Here is a 19,903-nt window from a genome sequence, read left to right as displayed (position 1 = left end):
GTGCCACAAGTACATTTTACTCTTTTTGAACTGACTCATAGACTCTGTAACATGAAGGCCAGTCGTATTCTCCAGCATGTAGAGTCCATCAACCATATGTCCCCTTCCAATAGGGAATTTCGGCACATGAAGAACATCAGAAAGAGTAAGGCCGAGGGGAAGAGAGAGAGTTCCTTGACCAGCTATGGAAGTGTATGATCCATCAGCTAGTCTCACTTTATCTCTTCCAGAGAGAGGGTGATAAGATTGAAAGTAAGAGGACATACCAGTCGTGTTTTGACGCTCCAGAATCGATGATCCATGGAGAGTCAAGGTTGTGTGAAGAGGCATGGAAAGCTGTGGCAGGATTACCTGATATGGATGCAAAAGAGGTGGTGGGAGGAGCATCCATCTGGCGAATTGCTCTACCATAAAGCTCCAAATGGTCACAGTAGCTGTGTTGGCTATGTGGTGTTTGAGTCACAGTAGAAGTGGACTGATTCTCCCGAGTAACCATATTGGCCATGTGGTGTTTCTTGATACCTTGTTGCCCGGGTTTTCTAATTACATCTGAGCCTTGCTTCTTAAGTAAATCCTGAGCCCACTTTGGTTTCCCATGGAGATCCCAACAAGTATCTTTGGTGTGCCGGGGCTTCTGACAATTAGTGCACCACAATCTTTCCTTATTCATGATTCTAGGTTTAGAAGTACTCAAAACAAAGGCACACTGCCTTATAGAGCTGTTACAGTCCACAACTAGGCACTTGATGATTTTCGGTTTCACAGAGAACCAAACACAAACACTGCAGCTGCAGTACTAGTTTGTATGACCTACCCTTTGTAGGAGTCCACTGAACAACATACGAACACTGCACTTGCAGTGTAGCCAGGTCTAAATGACCTACAATTTTACAACTTTCATGAAGCTTCTCAGTAGGAACAGCAATACAGCAATACAAGTGGTGGTTCACCACACCTAATCGGCTGATATCCACTTTCCAGGGCAGCCGAACAGTCACTTAGGGTTTAGGGTTCAACAACAGTCCCTTAGAGAGCTGAATAGAGCAGCACATAGTCGAAGGAGGGAGAAAAAGAAAACCGAACAATCCCTACTCAGATTTTAGGACATTAACAGTCCATCGAAAGAGGGCAAGAAGAGAACCATAAACAGAGAAACTTCAGTTCAGTACCCAGATCACCCGAACTGTGAATAGGCGGTACACGCAGTACACTCATCGACCCAATCTTCTCTGCAGGCCAGAACCCTTCTTTGTACATCTAGGATGTTTTTCCACAGTCTTCTTAGTCGAGCAACCCCAGAAAACATGTAGCAGAACTCTTTTCTGCGCTAGGAAGTTGAACAGTCGGCTCTCTTGTAGCAGAACCATACTCGACAGAGGAGACTAACTGCAGCATTAGAGAATGCTTGCTCTTCCTTGTCTTCAAGCATCAGGACCATAGCTCCTACGCAGCAGTGAAGAGAGACCTCAGCTGGTTGTTTTCCAGGTCTGGTCGGTCCTGCTCTGATACCATGTTGAGCAGAAAAGAAGAAGAAGAAGAAGAAGAAGAGAGAAGAGGCTGCAGACTTAAGGCCTCAAAAGAACTGCTTCATGCGAGTGAAGCATTTGTATTTATACTATACTGGCCGTACAACACAAAAGGACTACAAAATTACAAAACTACCCCTGCGGGTACTAAACCTGCGTACAGTACATATAATACACCTGTCAACAGCCTCCATTGAATGAAGTCATAGCCCTTGTCAGAGCTGAGGAAAGCCGCTGTGGAATCATGCTTGAGCCTAAAGATCCCGAAGGCTCAGCCATGGTGGCAAGGGGAGGAAGTTACAGTGGTTCAAAGGGTGAGAACAATCACAACTTGGCTCGTGACACAACTACCCGTGACTCTAACGATAACCTCTGGTGCACCTATTGCAAAAAGCCCAGACACACAAAAGATCGGTGCTGGAAACTTCATGGGAAACCTCCCACATCCAGCAAGGAATGGGGAAATCGAGGAGTTTCAAAAGGAGTTCAACAGGCCCATAATGTCTCCACAACCCCACAGCAAGAACACTCAAGTCAGGGACCATTTAATGATGAAGAAATTGAAAGGCTAAGGAGCTTCCTGAAATCCTTGAAACCAGGAAGTGGTTCTACCTCTCTTGCTCTCTTAGGTGAGTCTTTATCTCTAGGATTACATGCCTCGGCTAGTGTTTTTCCATGGATTCTTGATTCTGGAGCTACTGACCACATGACACCCTCTTCCCTACATTTTCTCACCTATACACCCTGTCCTAATAATAGAAAAATTTCTGTTGCTGATGGTTCTTTCACCACAGTGGCAGGGATTGGGAATATTCAAATTACTCCATCCCTATTGCTTAAAAATGTGCTTCATGTTCCTAAGTTATCCACTAGCCTTATCTCTATACATAAACTCACCTAGGATGTGAACTGCAATGTTGTGTTCTTTCCTTCTTAATGTGTATTTCAGGACCAGGTTTCGGGGAAGAAGATTGGACTTGCTAAGGGAAGGGGTGGACTCTACTACCTTGAAGCAACCAACAAACCATCTCACACTGTTATGCATGTCACACACGAGTCATTCTTATCTATCTCCAATAAAGATTTAATTTGGCGTCATCACTTCTGTTTCGGTCATCCTTCATTTCCTGTTTTAAAAACAATGCTTCCTTCCTTGTTTAAAGCAATTGATGTTGAAACCTTTCATTGTGATGTTTGTGAACTTGCTAAGCACAAAAGGGTTTCTTTCCCAATCAGCAATAAAAGATCTTCAACTCCTTTTTATTTGATTCATTCGGATATATGGGGCCCTTCTCAAATTCCCAACATTACTGGTTCTAGATTGTTTGTCACCTTTATTGGCGATTGCACTAGGGTCACATGGATCTTTTTTCTTAAGTCTAAATCTGATGTGGGTACCATTCTTCCCAACTTTCATAACATGGTCCAAACTCAGTTTGGTGTGAGAATTAAAAGGTTTCAATCTGATAATGCTACAGATTATTTTAATCAGAATTTGTCCCCATTTTTTCAGAAAGAAGGCATTGTGCATGAATCCTCTTGTGTTAACACTCTCCAACAGAATGGGATAGCTAAGAGGAAAAATGGCCATCTTTTGCAAACCACCCGAGCCTTTCTCTTTCAAAACCGGGTTCCAAAACAATATTGGGGGAAGCTATCCTTATTGCTACATACACCATAAATAGACTACCATCTAAAGTTCTTGACAACCGAAGCCCAATACAAGTCCTTTCTCAATTCTACCCTGATATTCGAACCTCAAATAATCTCACACCAAGAATTTTTGGCTGCACTGCCTTTGTTCATGTCCATAATAAGGGAAAATTGGATCAACAAGCAATCAAGTGTGTCTTCTTGGGATATTCCCCAACTCAGAAAGGTTATAAATGTTATCATCCACCCACCAGAAAATTCTACACCTCCATCGATGTCACATTTGAGGAGGGACAATCCTTTTTCACTCAACCTTATCTTTAGGGGGAGGGCATTAATGGAAGATAAGGCCTCGAATCTACTCTCCTTAGATGTATTACCCTCCTCACAGTCATCCAACCGTCAAGAATCACATCCCTCTGAGTCACAATCCTCTGAGCCCCACATTCCCGAGTCTCAACAAGAGTCAAACAACCCGACCATTGAACCAAATTCAGACACTGTTAACCCCACCAATGATGTGCATGATGATGTGAGATATATGCAGGTTTACTCTAGGAGAAGAAATCCAGATCCTCAACTTGTGCAAGTCCAAGATTCAACTCCTAATCCTGGAACTGAGGGATATGTAGAACCTGAACCTGCACCTTCATAGTCTGAGTATGACCTACCTATTGCACTGAGAAAAGGAACCAGAGAATGTACCAAACGCCCATTGTACCCTTTAGCCAAATCTGTGTCGTTCCAAAGATTCTCTAAATCCCATAAAAGTTTTGTAGCCAGCCTTAACACCATTCCGATTCCTAATACTCTAGCCGAGGTACTTTCTAATAAGGAGTGGAGAAAAGCCATGAGAGTGGAAATGGAGGCACTAGAAAAGAACAACACATGGGAAGTTGTGGATCTACCAAGAAACAAGAAGACTGTAGGTTGTAAATGGGTGTTCACAATTAAGTACAAATCTAATGGGTCGTTAGAAAGGTACAAAGCACGCTTGGTAGCCAAGGGATATACACAGACTTATGGAGTAGATTATCAGGAAACTTTTGCCCCGGTAGCTAGAAAGAATACAGTAAGGGTGTTGCTGTCTTTGGTTGCTAACTATAATTGGGATTTGCAACAGTTTGATGTAAAGAATGCATTTCTCCATGGTGATCTAGAAGAGGAGATATACATGGACATTCCACCGGGTTTTGGAGAAGGCATTAAGGGGAACAAAGTTTGTAGGTTGAAGAAAGCACTATACGGCCTCAAACAATCTTCGAGAGCATGGTTTGGAAGGTTTACAAAGGTGATGCTTAGTACAGGTTACAAGCAAAGTCAAGGTGACCATACATTGTTTATCAAACACACAACCTCAGGGGGAGTTATTGCACTATTAGTCTATGTGGGCGATATATTCGTTACTGGGAATGATAAAAAGGAGAAGGAAGCATTGAAAAACTGCCTTTCCAGAGAACTTGAGATAAAAGACTTGGGGAGACTAAAGTATTTTCTCGGAATTGAAGTTGCACATTCTAAACAAGGCATCTTTATCTCTCAACAAAAGTATGTGGTTGATCTTTTGAGATAAACAGGAAATATGGCATGTAAACCAGCTTCCACGCCTATAGATCCCAATCATAAACTTGGAGAAGCCAGCGAGAATGCAAGTGTAGACAAGGAGATGTTCCAAAGACTGGTTGGAAAACTCATTTATCTTGCACATACACGGCCAGATATTGCATACGCTGTAAGTGTAATAAGTTAGTTTATGCATAATCCTAAAGAAGTTCATCTACAGGCTGCTCATCGAATTCTACACTATTTGAAAGCCAATCCAGGAAAAGGAATTTTATTCAGAAGAAATGGGGGATTGGCTCTTGAAGCATATACAGATGCCGATTATGCAGGATCTCCAGTAGATAGACGGTCCACTCTGGTTACTGTACCTTCTTGGGAGGAAACTTAGTCACTTGGAGGAGTAAGAAGCAAAATGTAGTGGCTCGTTCAAGTGCAGAGGCAGAATTCAGGGCTATGGCACAAGGAGTGTGTGAATTACTCTGGTTGAAGATAATTTTAGAAGACCTGAAGATTCCACGAGAAGAGCCTATGAAACTATATTGTGATAACAAGTCAGCCATCAATATTGCTCACAATCCTATTCAACATGACAGGATGAAGCACATCGAAATTGACCAACACTTTATAAAAGAGAAACTGGACAGCAAGTTGATTTGCACTCCCTATGTGTCTACAAAAGGACAACTGGCCGATGTACTTACTAAAGGGCTCAATAGTACAGACTTTCGAAGAATTATAGCCAAGCTGGGAATGGAGGATCTCTATTCACCAGCTTGAGGGGGAGTGTTGGAAAATGTAGGGTTACTGGTGCAGATCTATATTTGGTAGTTGTGTAAAAATAGAATTGTATATATTCCTAAGATTGTGGAAGGATTGATTTAGAAAGTTTTTCTTTCTAGTTCTTTCTTTCTATTCTTATACTTTCTATTTTCTTTTCTTTCTATTTTTTTCTACTTTCTATTTTCTTTTCTTTCTATTTTTTTCTTCTTTCTATTTATTGCAGCAGCTTACTGTATAAATATGTCGATTGGCAATAGAATGAAATACATCAGTATTCTACCATTCCAAAGCACCCACCCATACTTGTTTACAAAATTTCACGTTGGTTCTAGAACAAAGATCATACTTGACAAAAGGCAAGAATAAAGTAAGAACAACATGGATGGTCTTCTAAGGGGAGGCACTGGTAGCCCTAGCATGCACTCCGGCTTCTCAACCGTTGGCCACAAGCCCATGAATGCTTATCACCACTTTACCCAAAGTTTATCTTTATCCATCGGTAATCTCCACAACCATTTACCCAGTAAAGCCACATTCCTTTGTAGTAAATTGCCTAATCCTAGGCCACCAGACTCCTTATTCCAACAAACCACTTGCCAACTTACTCTAAGGTCCCTCTTCTGCTCCATTGGCTCCCATAGGAAACCCCTCATCAGCCTTTCCAATTTTTCCCCACACTCACTGGCATCTTGAACACAAACATGTAATTCACTTGCAGGTTTGCTACTGTGAATCTTATCAAAGTGATTCTTCCACTAAAAGACAAGTAGATTTTCTTCCAAGAGACGAGGTTTTTAGCAAATTTCTCAACTATGGGATCCCAGAAGCTACTCTTTCTTGGATTGTCCCCTAGAGGCAAGCCCAAGTATTTCATTGGCCATTGAGACAGCTCACAACCAAAAATATTTGCATACTCTGTCAACTCTCTCTCATCCAAGTTAATGCACACAATGCAACTCTTCTCAAAATTCACTTTCAGATTGGAGATCTGTTCAAAAAGTTGAACTTCTAACTTAAGATTCCTAATCCACCTTCTATTATCACATTCACAAAACAGGATTGTATCATCTGTGAATTGTAAGTGAGTAATTGGTATCCCATAACGACCTAATTTCCATCCCCCAAACTAATCTTTGTGAATCTGCCTTAGAGATTAATTTTCTCAAGACCTCAACCACTAGAGTAAAGAGGAGGGAGAGGGGGTCCCCTTGTCTAATTCCTCTAAGAGTTGGAAAGAAATCCACCTTAGTTCCATTCACCAATATAGAGTAATAGCAAGATCTAATACAACCCATTATCCATTTGCACCATTTTTCCCCAAACCTAAACCTCCTCATTACCTCCAACAAGAGCGACTAGATTTTGGAGGGCTGAGGGTTCAGTTCTATGTTTGGATTGGGGATATGTTTTTGTCCAAGCTAGATGGTTGATTGAGAGATTTGGGGCGGTCAAATTGTCTGTTAATATGATTTGTTGTTTCTTGCTTCTTAGGGGTAAGGGTGCTCTTCTTTTGCTATGTGTTTATCTTTTTCCTTATTATGGTACAATTGGCTGCAGGTGGTGGATACTATCTCAAGGTTGATTGTAGTTTTCTATTGGTAGTGTATAGGGCTGGGTATTGTCAGGGTCTTGCTATTTTTTCTTCAACTCTTTGTTCCATCTGACGATCCTATTGTTGGCTCTTCTATCCTTTAATTCCGTTTTTTCTCTCTGTTGAGCCAAAAGCCATATATGATTTGTGTAATTACATCTTTTGAATTTTAATGAATTTTCTTCTACCAAATCAAAGGAAATGAAACTACTTCCTACTTCCATTAGAACTGAAACAAAATTCAATGGTGATCCCAATGTAAGTCAACCTTGCATAGAAAGTTTCACTCTCTATTGGATTCACTCTCACCAGTCATAAGAAAATTAGCCCTACAAATAAAATAGAAAACAACTTAAACCCATTAACCCAATGAAATAAATAACATAAAACTTCTAATACAACAAATCAGGAAAAAATATTCTTCAAACATTGATAAAAAAATATTCTTTAGACATCCAAACTCTTCTTTTGAGGGATTGAAGACATTATTTGACTGCTCCAGTGCTCCTTATATCAACACAGCAGCAATGTCATCCATTTATAGATGAGTTCTTCCTCCAAGAATTAAAAAGTAATTTTCAGTGTGATCAATACTACAGAAATGATAAATGACAAATCTACAAGTCTCACACTTTCTCACATAGACTATTTTGTGAACACAAGGGGCTTTATGACAAGCTGAATGCCTTTGCATTGTCCATGCTATGAGAGAAAACTATTCATGATTTTCCCTTCAGATGTAAGTTGCAGGCTTGCTATTCTTTATGGTAGTCAATTTCATATGCAATTCTAAAATTTTCAAGTTTCAAGATCTCAAGTAATACATTCAAAATTTTATGTTGTAATTCTGTCTGGACTTGAGTTTCAGTACTGCTAACAAGTTTGTCAGATAGATATGTTACAATTGAAAAGCTTTTTTTATTTTTGGGTCAAGAGACAATGTCATTGTGTGGTTAAAACCCAATAAGGGATTTTTATCATGTAGTGACCAATACAGAATTTTTGAATTTGCTTCAATCTTTTTCATAATGCATAAGATGGGATGCATTTTTTTTACTAATTTATTCTTTTTGGTTCTCAAGAATGTTGTTATATTTCCATCAAGGGCTGTGGCAATTGAGAATGTGCTTCGATTGTTTTCACCACGGCTTGCTATTGTTGATGAACATCTGACCAGATACCTACCCAAACAGTGGTTAATATCTCTAGCTATTGAGGTATGTTATCTTATGTTTCTTTTTTATTTTTATTTTGATATTACAGATCATGGATTTTACTAGTTCTTCAGGTTTGGTCTGTGAACCTGTAGAGGTTAAACATATTACTTGTTCCATGTGGTCCATGTAAAATAGCCTGAGAATAATCATTTATTTGGTGATGTACAATACCACTAATGTTTTCAGTAAGTGGTAGTCATTAATAAGTAAAAGGGAGTGTTTGTGACAATATCAATGTTGATAACTTGTAACAAAAATATATTAAGGATAAAGGAAGTATAGAAGATGCATACAAGAAACAAAGAAGAGAGGGAGGTAAGGGGAAGCTCAATAGCTCTAAAAGAATGCCCCCTACCCACCAAAAAAAATAAAAGAATGCACTGTACATTTTGGGGTTTTCTCTGTTTTTGGGCTGTTAATAAAAGTAAAGGAGAAGAAAGAAAATAGAAATTAAGAATAAAATAAGTAAATAAAAATAAATAGAACCAACTTGCAAATCATTAGAAAAAAAGTTGAACCAAGGAACTAGAGATTTGATTATTTTCTTTAAATTAAATGAATGTAGAGGGCGTGGTTTCATGCACAGAATGAAGGACAGCTAGAGTAGTACGTTTTGTTGAGGCATTGCAGAGTTTCATTTCAAAATAGCAGTTCTATAAATGAGCTTTGTCATCTTCAAATAGAAACAAAGGGGCACGCAATGGATTAACCCAACTCTTGTGCCAAGGCCCACCCTCGGATATTTTCAAAAACCTGTGAATCCTTATTGTTATCAGCGATATTTTCTAACTCTATGATGTAGGACCAGCTCAGTTCTAGTCCTTAGAGAATGATGAATGGTCTTTTTGATCAGAATTTTATGGCTGTTGATGGCTGTACTGGCTTCTTGAAGGAATAAGAGAGAAAATTGGGAAAGAAAGAAGAGAGAAAACCTGGAATCACTCACAGGGTGCCTATAATCACTCTAGGGAATGAGAATCACTCACCATAGTTAGCATAAGCTGAAGAAAACTCTATATTTCATTGCCTTTTGTGTAAAACGTCCATACGTATTTATAGACTCTAAACTCATAATAATCTTAGGAGTCAAACTGTTAGACTCATAATAGTCTCAAGAGTCAAACTATTAGACTCAATAATCCTAGTAGTACTCAAACTAAGCTGTCATATCCTATTTCAATTTAAAGAAGACTTGATAACTCTATTCCTACTTATGCAATGACTCTGAAATTTTAAACATAAACAAACTATACATAGACAAAAATACCCTTGGTGTTCAATTCAGTCCAAATCTCAAGTACCATCACTGTGCCATATCAGGACCTGTTGTAAGGCCTTATTCTTTCTAGAATAAGTCCTTAAGGGTGTTGATCGATTCCTATCATCTCTCCCCGGCTTGAAAAAACTTGACCCCAATGAGTTAAAAGCATGGTACCTTTCATAAAAATCTGGGTTGAGACAATGGAAGTCTTAAGTAGTGATCCATGAACTCTTAGACATAGGCTTTCCTTTCCACTTGACAAGGATTTTCTGATTCCCTCCCGTAGCAGTAGATATTATTTCCTCATCTAAAACATTCTTTGGAATGTCATTTCGAACTGCACTAGTTGGAAACTTAGGTATAGGAGTCTTAAAAGAATCCACATAGGTGGAAATTCACGCCCAAATCAATCCTAAAACTAGCCTCAGTGTATAGGTGAAGTTGATTCAACAACAGTTTTCAACAAAATTGCAATCCAAATGCTTGGATTGAACCAAGGAAGGTGAACTTGAAATTCCTATGAATTTTTCTTGCAAAACTCAGAAGAAAATTGATGTTTATCAGTCCTTGAAAGCCTAGGTCGTGATGGGTTTCTTGGAAGACAAAAGAGAAGAAGAGAGAACAAGAGAGAGTGGTCTTTTAGTTTGGTTTACCCTCTTCTTCTTTTATCTCCTTATGGAGAACTCTCCTAATCAAATTAGGAGATTATCCAAATCTAATTTGGATCTGGACTCTATTAAGAGATAAGCCTTATCCTCTTAAGTTGTCATTTGACAGTTTACTTAATCTTATTAATTATGGGCCTTAGGCCCACTTCCTTCCAAGGTTTACGACCCAAGATGTTGCATGACCAACTTAGGCCTGATTTGTATGGCGTGGAACCCCACAATGACCTCACATAAGTTCACATGGGTTTAGCCTAACCTTTATGAAAAGGCTTAGCCAAATTTTTTGTTAATCGCAGTGAACCCCTGAGCACATCACTATGAGCTCAATATGGGCCCAACATTTCTTCCTAAATGATCCTTGAATTCAACCATCTTATGAAGATTCAAGGATAATGGACTTAAGTAAGATAAAGCCCATATAGTAATCTGCCCTGTAATGGCCTCTTACACTTAACCTTTCGGCCCATAATGATCACAATGTTTGCTGGAATGAAGCTGTCGAAGGAGAAGAGAAGAAGAAGAAGAAGAAGAAGAAGAGTTGAGAATGGCGGCAATAATCTCTCATCTGGCCCTACTCTATTATTAATAAGTGTATTACATAATATTATACAAATAGACTAGAATGCCCCTAATTAGTGATGGGACACCTAGACAAAAAAAAAACACTAAATAAGATTAAGCCCAATAACAGAAGACTAAAGACCCAACAGAGATAAATAAACATATTAAGACAGCCAAACCAACACTTCCCCTCGAGCTAAGCATGGATGTCAATCATGTTTAGCTTGCCAAGTAAGTCCAAGAATTTTACTGTAGCAAACTCTTTAGTTAAACCATCTGCGATCTGCATCTCGGAGGGAGTATAAGGAATGCATAGTTCTCCTGAAACTATTCTTTCTCTGACAAAGTGGCGGTGTATCTCAATATGTTTCGTTCTATCATGTTGCACTAGGTTATTTGCAATGTTGATAGCAGCCTTGTTGTCATAGTACAACCTGAGAGGTTTCTCGATCTTTATTCCAAGTTCACCAAGAAGGATCTTAAGCCACAGAAGTTCAGCAACACCATGAGCCATAGCTCGATATTCAGCCTTTGCACTTGATCTAGCAACCGCATTTTGTTTTTTACTCCTCCATGTAACTAGATTTCCTCCAACAAAGGTGCAGTACCCGGAAGTGGACTTTCTGTCCCCAACAGAGCCAACCCAATCTGCATCAGTATATGCTTCAACTTCAATCTTATTGTGTTTTCTGAACAGAATCCCTTTCCCCGAGCAAGACTTTAAATATCTGAGAATCCTTTTCCCAGCTTTCATGTGAGGGATTTTAGGAGTGTGCATGAACTGACTGACAACATGTACAACATAAGCAATGTCAGGGCGAGTGAGGGACAGATAGATCAACTTCCCCACCAACTTTTGAAAATAGGATTGAGACTAAAAAAAGACATCCTTTGTGACATATTTTTTCTTGGTGACTAGATCTTAACACTTGTAACCCTTCTGTGTAGGAGAGTACCCCAAAAAGATTCCTTTCGTAGCCCTAGGATCCAGTTTGGTCTTCTTTGGATCCTTTACATGTATAAAGCATACACAACCAAAGACTCTTGGTGGAAGAGAAAAGTCTAGAAGATGAGGGCAAAGGACAGAGAAAGGAGTTTTAATCCCCAATACCTTGGATGGCATTCGATTTATCAGATATGATGTAGTAAGGACTGCTTGAAACCAATAGTTTTTGGGAACTTTGTGCTGAAATAGTAAGACTCGAGCAGTTTCCAATAGGTGTCTATTCTTGCGCTCAACAACCCCATTCTGTTGGGGGGTACTAGCACAAGATGACTGATGGATCATTCCAGCATCTTCCATAAACAGATTCAGGGACCTTTCAAAGTATTCAGCTACATTATCAGACCTGAATTGTTTAATTTTCTTGCCAAATTATATTTTAATCATTTTGTAAAACGCCATGGTTACCTGTGGCACTTCATCTCGTCCTTTTAACAAGTAGATCCATGTGCATCGAGAGTAGTGATCAATAAAACTAATAAAGTACCGAAAGCCATCAATAGAAATAATGGGTGAAGGGCCCCAAACATCAGAGTGGACTAAATCAAAAGAATCTTGAATTTCATTACTAAAAATTGGATAAACAGTTCTACATTGTTTTGATAACTGATAGACTTCACAAACTAAATTTTGACTTGAAACACCTTTGAATAATTCCGGAAACAACACTTCTAATGATGAAAAAGGTAAATGACCTAGCCTAGCATGCCACAGATCTAACCTAGCTATTGCCTCCACATTGGATTGACTACTGGTAGCAGATGTTTGTAAGGCCGAACTGATGTCTGCACCGAGGTAGTAGAGGCCTCCACACTCATGACCGCTCCCAATCGTTCTCTTCGTCAATCTGTCCTGAAAGACACAATGAGTAGGAAAAAAAGTTATGCTACAATTCAAATTCTTGGTAAGCTTTGAAACAGATAAGAGATTTGAAGAAAGATTGGGAACATGCAGAACAGATTTGAGTGAGAGATCCTTGCTTAGGTCAACCACCCCTTTTCCAGAGATGGTAGAGAGGGAACCATCAGCAACCCTCATCTTATCTTGGCCAGACAGTAAATGGTAGGAAGAAAATAGAGAAGACATATGTGTCATGTGGTCAGTTGCACCGGAATCAATAATCCAAGAAGCAGGATCAATAGAACTAGTTGCACTAAAAGCAGCGGTAGTACCTGAACCAGCAAGGGAGGTGGAAGCAAGAGAATTGGTCCTTAGATGGGCTAGTGCCCGGCTAAGAACCTCTACCTCATCGGCAGTGAAACCCAAGGACCCGTGTGTCAGTTGCACCGGAATCAATAATCCAAGAAGCAGGATCAATAGAACTAGTTGCACTAAAAGCAGCGGTAGTACCTGAACTGGCAAGGGAGGTGGAAGCAAGAGAATTGGTCCTTAGATGGGCTAGTGCCCGGCTAAGAACCTCTACCTCATCGGCAGTGAAACCCAAGGACCCGTGTCCGGGGGAATTAGCAATCTGTCCCATGGAAGAGGATGTAACTATGGATGAGTGTTTTGAGCCATCACCACTGTGACTGGCAACCAAATTCCCACTTGCAGCTTGACCCTTCTGATGCTTTTTATTTTTCTTCAAAGCAGCTGGTTTCAGATGTGGATAGAGAACCCAACAAGTCTCTTTCACATGCCTTTCTCCTCCACAGTGGGTACACTTCAGATGTCTCTTGTCCGAGTACTTATTCCCCTTTTGATTTGTAGAAATTAGGGCCGAATGTTCCACAGACTGTTCAGCTGGTTTAGTTTGAGTATCAACTTGCATCTCTTTTCTTCTAACATCTTCATTCCTCATGAGATAGTAGACATGATGTAAGTCTGGCATTTCATCCCTTCCCAGAATTTGGGACCTTATGCTCTCATATATTGGATCTAGGTCAGCCAAAAATTTAAATGCTTTGCCCTCTTCAATTTTTTTGTCATGCCTTTCCTTGTCTCTGGCATTCTTCCAATCAAGAATGAGGTGATGATCTAGCTCTTCCCATAGTCCTTCTAAGGTAGCAAAATATGTTGCAACAGTCATATCCCCTTGCCTCAAGGTAGCAATGTCTTGATTCAATCTATAAATTCTGGCATTATTTTTTCTCTGCCCATAAGTTTTGGACACTTTCTCCCATATCTTGGCAGTAGTGGAGAAATGTTGAACAGTCCTAGCTACCCTTGGAGTCATTGAAGCAAGTAGCCAGGACATAATTGTAGCATTCTCCTTACGCCAAACTGCATAATCAACACTCCCCACTTCAGGTTCCTTCTTCTGCCCGTCCAAATAACCAGTGAGTTCCCGGGATGTGATGAAGAGCATGGCTGAAACAGACCATTCTCTGAAGTTATACTCATCCAACAACACATTAGTAATCTGCAGGCAATGCAGATTTGGATTCTCCAGATTAGGGGACCTCCCACTAGTCCTAACATCTCTAGAAGACACTTCCCCGGATATAGAAGACGTCTTCTCCTACTTGCAAAGATCAAAACTGTAAACACAATATACAGAGAACTATTTCGGACTTATGGAACTTGCTGCACTGCAAACTCTGTCCAGAGAACCCGTAACAGAGCTGAAACCACGAGCACCACACTGCTGCACTGTGCTCTAATTTCTGTTGTCACAGACTGTAATCAGTCCAGACTTCTGCTGTGCTCTAATCACTGCTGTCGCAGCCTGTAATCTCTGCCACGACCAGTTCTAGGACTGCTGAGATCAGTCCTCCCACCTAGATCTGTTCCACACAGATCTCTCTTAGCCGAATGGCTACAATCTGCTGTACTGAGTCTATTAGGGCATCAGCTTTTGGGACTAACTCCCCTTGGGCCCTACAACCAAGGGAAACCCTAGATGTAGGTCATTCTGTGTTCTACGACCAACCCTAGGGTTTCTTTGCAGCAACCAAGATAGAAAAGAGGAAGAAAGAGAGTTGGATACGAGTAGAAGATGAAGCGGCGGCTGTAACCAGGTGCAAGATTAGAGCTCTGATACCATGTTTGCTGGAATGAAGCTGCCGAAGGAGAAAAGAAGAAGAAGAAGAAGAAGAAGAGTTGAGAATGGCGGCAATAATCTCTCAGCCGGCCCTACTCTATTATTAATAAGTGTAGTACATAATATTATACAAATAGACTAGAATGCTCCTGATTAGTGATGGGACACCTAGACAAATAAAAAAATACTAAATAAGATTAGGCCCAATAACAGAAGACTAAAGACCCAACAAAGATAAATAAACATATTAAGACAGCCGAACCAACACACAACACTATCCGATAGGGAAGGATCTCTCCCCTAGCTGTAAGGTACAATGTCACACTCTTTGCTCGGATGGATCCTGGGAATTAGAACCTTTTGCAAGCAATTTTCATAAAACATAATATATATATATTATGATATATATAACATATAAATATATTTTGCAAAACCAAATCTCAAACGTAGTTGAAATCCATTGCCGACAGTTTAGGTTTGCATCAAAGAGAGCGTAACCCCTATCATTCACTCTATTTGACAAAGGGGCTGATCCTATCACTATGATCACCCACTCAGATGAATTCTTAGACTGCCCCTACATACCTAGGTTTTGACCCTTGATGGATCTCACTAATTGGCATATCAAAGACAACCCAATCCAAAACCTAGTGCAGTACCATAATCAAGTTTAGGGGTTATGTGTAAGTTTCTAGTTTTGCCCATCAATTTCCAAGGTCCAGGGCATAATTGGAAAATTTTCCGGGTTCAGTGTTTCATCCAAACACACACTACATGTGCTTCGGGTCTAACCCTAAAATGTGAGACAAGCTACCCCAACTTCTTTGGTAGCACATCAGTGTCATCCTTGGTAAGATAAACTCCCCAAGTCTATCCAACTGCTAAGAACATTCTAAACTAACACGAGTCTCATAAGTGTTCAGTTTAAGTGGTAATTACATAGAAACATACCAATATCAACATGAAACAATAATTTATTTTTATTCATTTGCAATAAATGTATCTGTACATTAATCTAATTGTAGCTAAGGGCATACACTATCTAACAATTAGAACTTATCTTCTTGATGATTTTGTAAGATCATGCACTCTTTGAGTGGAGCTTCTTGCACACACCTTTAGCAAGTTGCTCTAGTCGTATATGTACCATAACCATATCTCCTTCTTGATAATTTGCCAACCGCCGATGAATATCAACTCTAGCCTTGTATAAGTCATTGCTCAATGCAATTTTTCTCCTAACGTCATCATGTATCTCTCTTATGTGCCTAGCAAAAGCTTCTGCTTTAATGCTAGTACATGTATCTAGTGATAAGGTAACTAAGTCAATTGGCCGCTTAGGCTGAATACCGATCACCACTTCAAATGGACTTCTTCCTGTGGATCTATTTACTGAGCTGTTATAAATAAACTCAGCTCTTGGAAGCACTGGATCCCATCTACAAGTATACCAACTAGACGTCGTAAAAGATCTCCCAAGTCAAACGTGCAATACCCAAAAGTTGACTTCCTGTCCCCAATAGAACCGGCTAAACCTGCATCAGTATACGCTTCAATTTCAATTTTATTGTGTTTTATGAACAAAATTCCTTTTCTTGTGCAAGTCTTCAAGTACCTAAGAATCCCTTCCACTGCTCTCATATGAGGGATCTTTGGAGAGTACATGAACCGGCTGACAACATGTACAGCATAAGCAATATCTGGTCGAGTGAGAGACAGATATATCAACTTCCCTATCAGCTTTTGGTACCTCTCTTTATCAAGGTAGTCCTTTCCTACTGATTCCTGTAGACCATGGTTCTATTCTATTGGAGTATTTGCTGGCCTACACCCCATCATACCTGTCTCTTCTAGGAGGTCAAGGACATACTTCCGCTGACATATATAGGTGCCCCTCTTTTGACCTAGCAACTTCAATCCCAAGGAAGTATCTCAGATGGCCCAAGTCTTTGATCTCAAACTCAGAAGCCAATAACTCCTTTAATCTTTTTATCTCTTCCAGATCATCCCCAATAATCACCATATCATCCATATAGACAATGAGTGCTGTAAGTTTGCTATTTTGTTTCCTTATGAACAAGGTATGATTTTCCCCACTTTGAGTGTACCCCACTTTCTTCATGTCCCCACAAAGCTTCTCAAACTAAGCCCGAGGAGACTGCGTAAGACCATATAATGCTTTCCTCAGTTTACACACTTTCCTATCAAAAACATAGCCTGGTGGAGGATCCATGAATACCTCTTCATGTAGGTCGCCATTTAGGAAAGCATTCTTCACATCCAGCAGATGTAGCTCCCGTGAAAAGTTTGCAGCTAATGACAATAAAACCCGGATTGTGTTGAGCTTCGCTACTGGAGCAAAGGTTTCTTTGTAGTCAGTCCCTTCCTTTTGAGTAAACCCCTTTGCCACAAGTTTGGCCTTGTACCTTTCAATGGACCCGTCCTCCCTATGCTTTACGGTGAACACCCACTTGCATCCGACAGTGCTCTTCCCTTCTGGTAGATCCACTAATTCCCAAGTCCTTGCTTTCATTAAGGCTTTCATTTCTTCATTCATAGCCTCTTTCCATCTTGGATCAGACTGCCTCTGAATACCTAGTAGGGACATGCACGGAGGAGAGAGCAGACACACAGGAATAATAACGAGGAGATAAACGTGAGTAAGAAACAAAATCAGCAATGGGGTGTCGGATAGTACAAGAATGGGTAGACTTACGAAGAGCAATAGGAAGATCCAAATCAGAAGTATGTGTGATAAGATTACCTGGAGTTGCTGAGACAGGTTGATCCGAGTCCGATTGGTTGCTACCATGAGTTAGAGGGCCCTTTTTCCTTCTGTTGTAGGTGATTCTTATATCTTTTTGTTGCCTACTGGAGTCCTCAAGAACATCTGCAACATCAAGAGTGGTAACAGGCACAATGGGAGCCTCACTAGGTTCACCCGGGATGTTACAACTAGGAGGATCAGGAGGAGAAGATGGAAGGCCCGAGGCAAAAAGAGGCACAAAAAAGGAGGGGGAAGAAGAATCCTCTTCCATCCCACTAGTCTTCCCCTGAAGAGGATTCTGGGAAGAATGAAAATAGGATTGAGACTCAAAAAATACCACATCTTTTGTGACATATTTCTTCTTGGTGGCTGGATCATAACACTTGTAACCCTTCTGTGTAGGAGAGTACCCTAAAAAGATTCCTTTCGTAGCTCTAGGATCCAGCTTGGTCTTCTTTGGATCCTTTACATGTATAAAACATACACAACCAAAGACTCTAGGTGGAAGAGGAAAGTTTGGAAGATTAGGACAAAGGACAGAGAAAGGAGTTTTCATACCCAACACCTTGGATGGCATCCGATTTATCAGATATGATGCTGTAAGGATTGCTTGAGACCAGTAGTGCTTGGGAACCTTGTGCTGAAATAGTAAGGCTCGAGCGGTCTCCAATAGGTGTCTATTCTTGCGCTCAGCAACCCCAATCTGTTGCGGGGTACTAGCACAAGATGACTGATGTAGCTTGCCAGCATCCTCCAAGAACAGGTTCAAGGATCTTTCAAAATATTCAACAACATTGTCTGACCGGAATTGCTTAATCTTCTTGTCAAATTGTGTTTCAATCATTTTACAAAATGCCATGATTATCCGTGGCACTTCATTACGTCCTTTTAACAAGTAGATCCATGTGCATCGTGAGTAGTGATCAATAAAATTGATAAAGTAACGAAAGCCATCAACAGAAACAAGAGGTGAAGGGCCCCAAACATCAGAATGAACTAATTCAGAAGGAGCTTGAATTTCATTACTAGAAACTGGATAAACAGTTCTACATTGTTTTGACAACTGACAAACTTCACAAACTAAACTTTGACTTGAAATACCCTTGAATAATTCAGGAAACAACCCTTCCAATGATGAAAAAGGTAAATGACCTAGCCTAGCATGCCACAAATGTAATCTAGCTATTGACTCAACATTAGTCTGACTACTAGCAGTAGATGTTTGTAAGGCTGAACTGATGTCTGCATCAAAATAGTAGAGACCTCCATACTCATGACCGCTCCCAATCGTTCTCTGTCAATCTCTCCTGAAAGACACAATGAGTAGGAAAAAAGGTTATGCTACAGTTCAAATTCTTGGTAAGCTTTGAACTAATAAGAGATTGGAAGCAAGATTTGGAACATGCAGAATAGATTTAAGAGATTGGTCCTTGCTTAGGTCAACCACCCCTTTCCCAGAGATGGTGGAGAGAAAACCGTTAGCAACTCTCATCTTTCTTGATCAGACAATAAGTGATAGGAAGAAAATAAAGAGGACATATGTGTCATGTGGTCAGTTGCACCGGAATCAATAATCCAAGAAGTAGAGTCAGTAGAACTAGTTGCACTAAAAGCAGAGACAATACCTGATCTGGTAAGAGAGGTGGAAGCAAGAGAGTTAGTCCTTAGATGGGTTAAAGCCCGGGTAAGGACCTCTACCTCATCAGCAGTGAAACCCAAGGACCCGGATACAAAGGAATTAGCAGTCTGTCCCATGGGAGAAGAAGCAACTGTTGATGTGTTCTGTATGCTATCACCACTGTGACTAGTAACAAGGTTCCCACTTGCTGCTTGACCCTTCTGGTGCTTCTTGTCTTTCCTCAAGGCAGCAGGTTTCAGATGAGGATAAAGAACCCAACACTTCTCTTTTACATGCCTTTCACCTCCACAATGAGTGCACTTAAGATGCCTCTTGTCTGAATACTTGTTCCCCTTTTGATTTGAAGAAATCAGGGCTGAATGTTCAACAGGCTGTTCAGCTGGCTGTATTTGAGTGTCAACTTGCATCTCTTTCCTCCTGACCTCTTCATTCCTTACTAGATAATAAACATGATGTAAATCTGGCATTTCATCCCTTCCCAAAATTTGAGACCTTATGCTCTCATACATTGGGTCTAAACCAGCCAAGAACTTAAAGGCTCTACCCTCTTCAATTTGTTTATCATGCCTCTCCTTGTCTCTGGCATTCTTCCAATCAGGAATAAGGTGGTGATCAAGCTCTTCCCACAGTCCTTCTAGGGTTGCAAAATACGTTGCAACTGTTATATCTCCTTGTCTCAAGGCAGCAATGT

General features: G+C 40.3%; 1 protein-coding gene across 1 annotated transcript in view; it reads left to right on the top strand.

Annotated features, from left to right (window-relative positions):
- The window catches only part of MMT (methionine S-methyltransferase), a 108,494-nt gene that overhangs the window by 23,649 nt on the left and 64,942 nt on the right, over nucleotides 1–19,903 (top strand). Inside the window, exon 8 of the mRNA XM_010253998.3 lies at nucleotides 8,196–8,330. Within this exon, the coding sequence (XP_010252300.1) occupies nucleotides 8,196–8,330 (135 nt within the window). The remainder of the gene's footprint in view (nucleotides 1–8,195; nucleotides 8,331–19,903) is intronic.

The sequence above is a fragment of the Nelumbo nucifera genome, chromosome 5 (genome assembly GCF_055504915.1).
Source record: "Nelumbo nucifera cultivar China Antique chromosome 5, China Antique-T2T, whole genome shotgun sequence".
Classification (NCBI taxonomy): Eukaryota; Viridiplantae; Streptophyta; class Magnoliopsida; order Proteales; family Nelumbonaceae; genus Nelumbo; species Nelumbo nucifera.
Note: the sequence above shows the minus strand (reverse complement) of the source record. Positions and strands in the feature narration are given on the sequence as shown.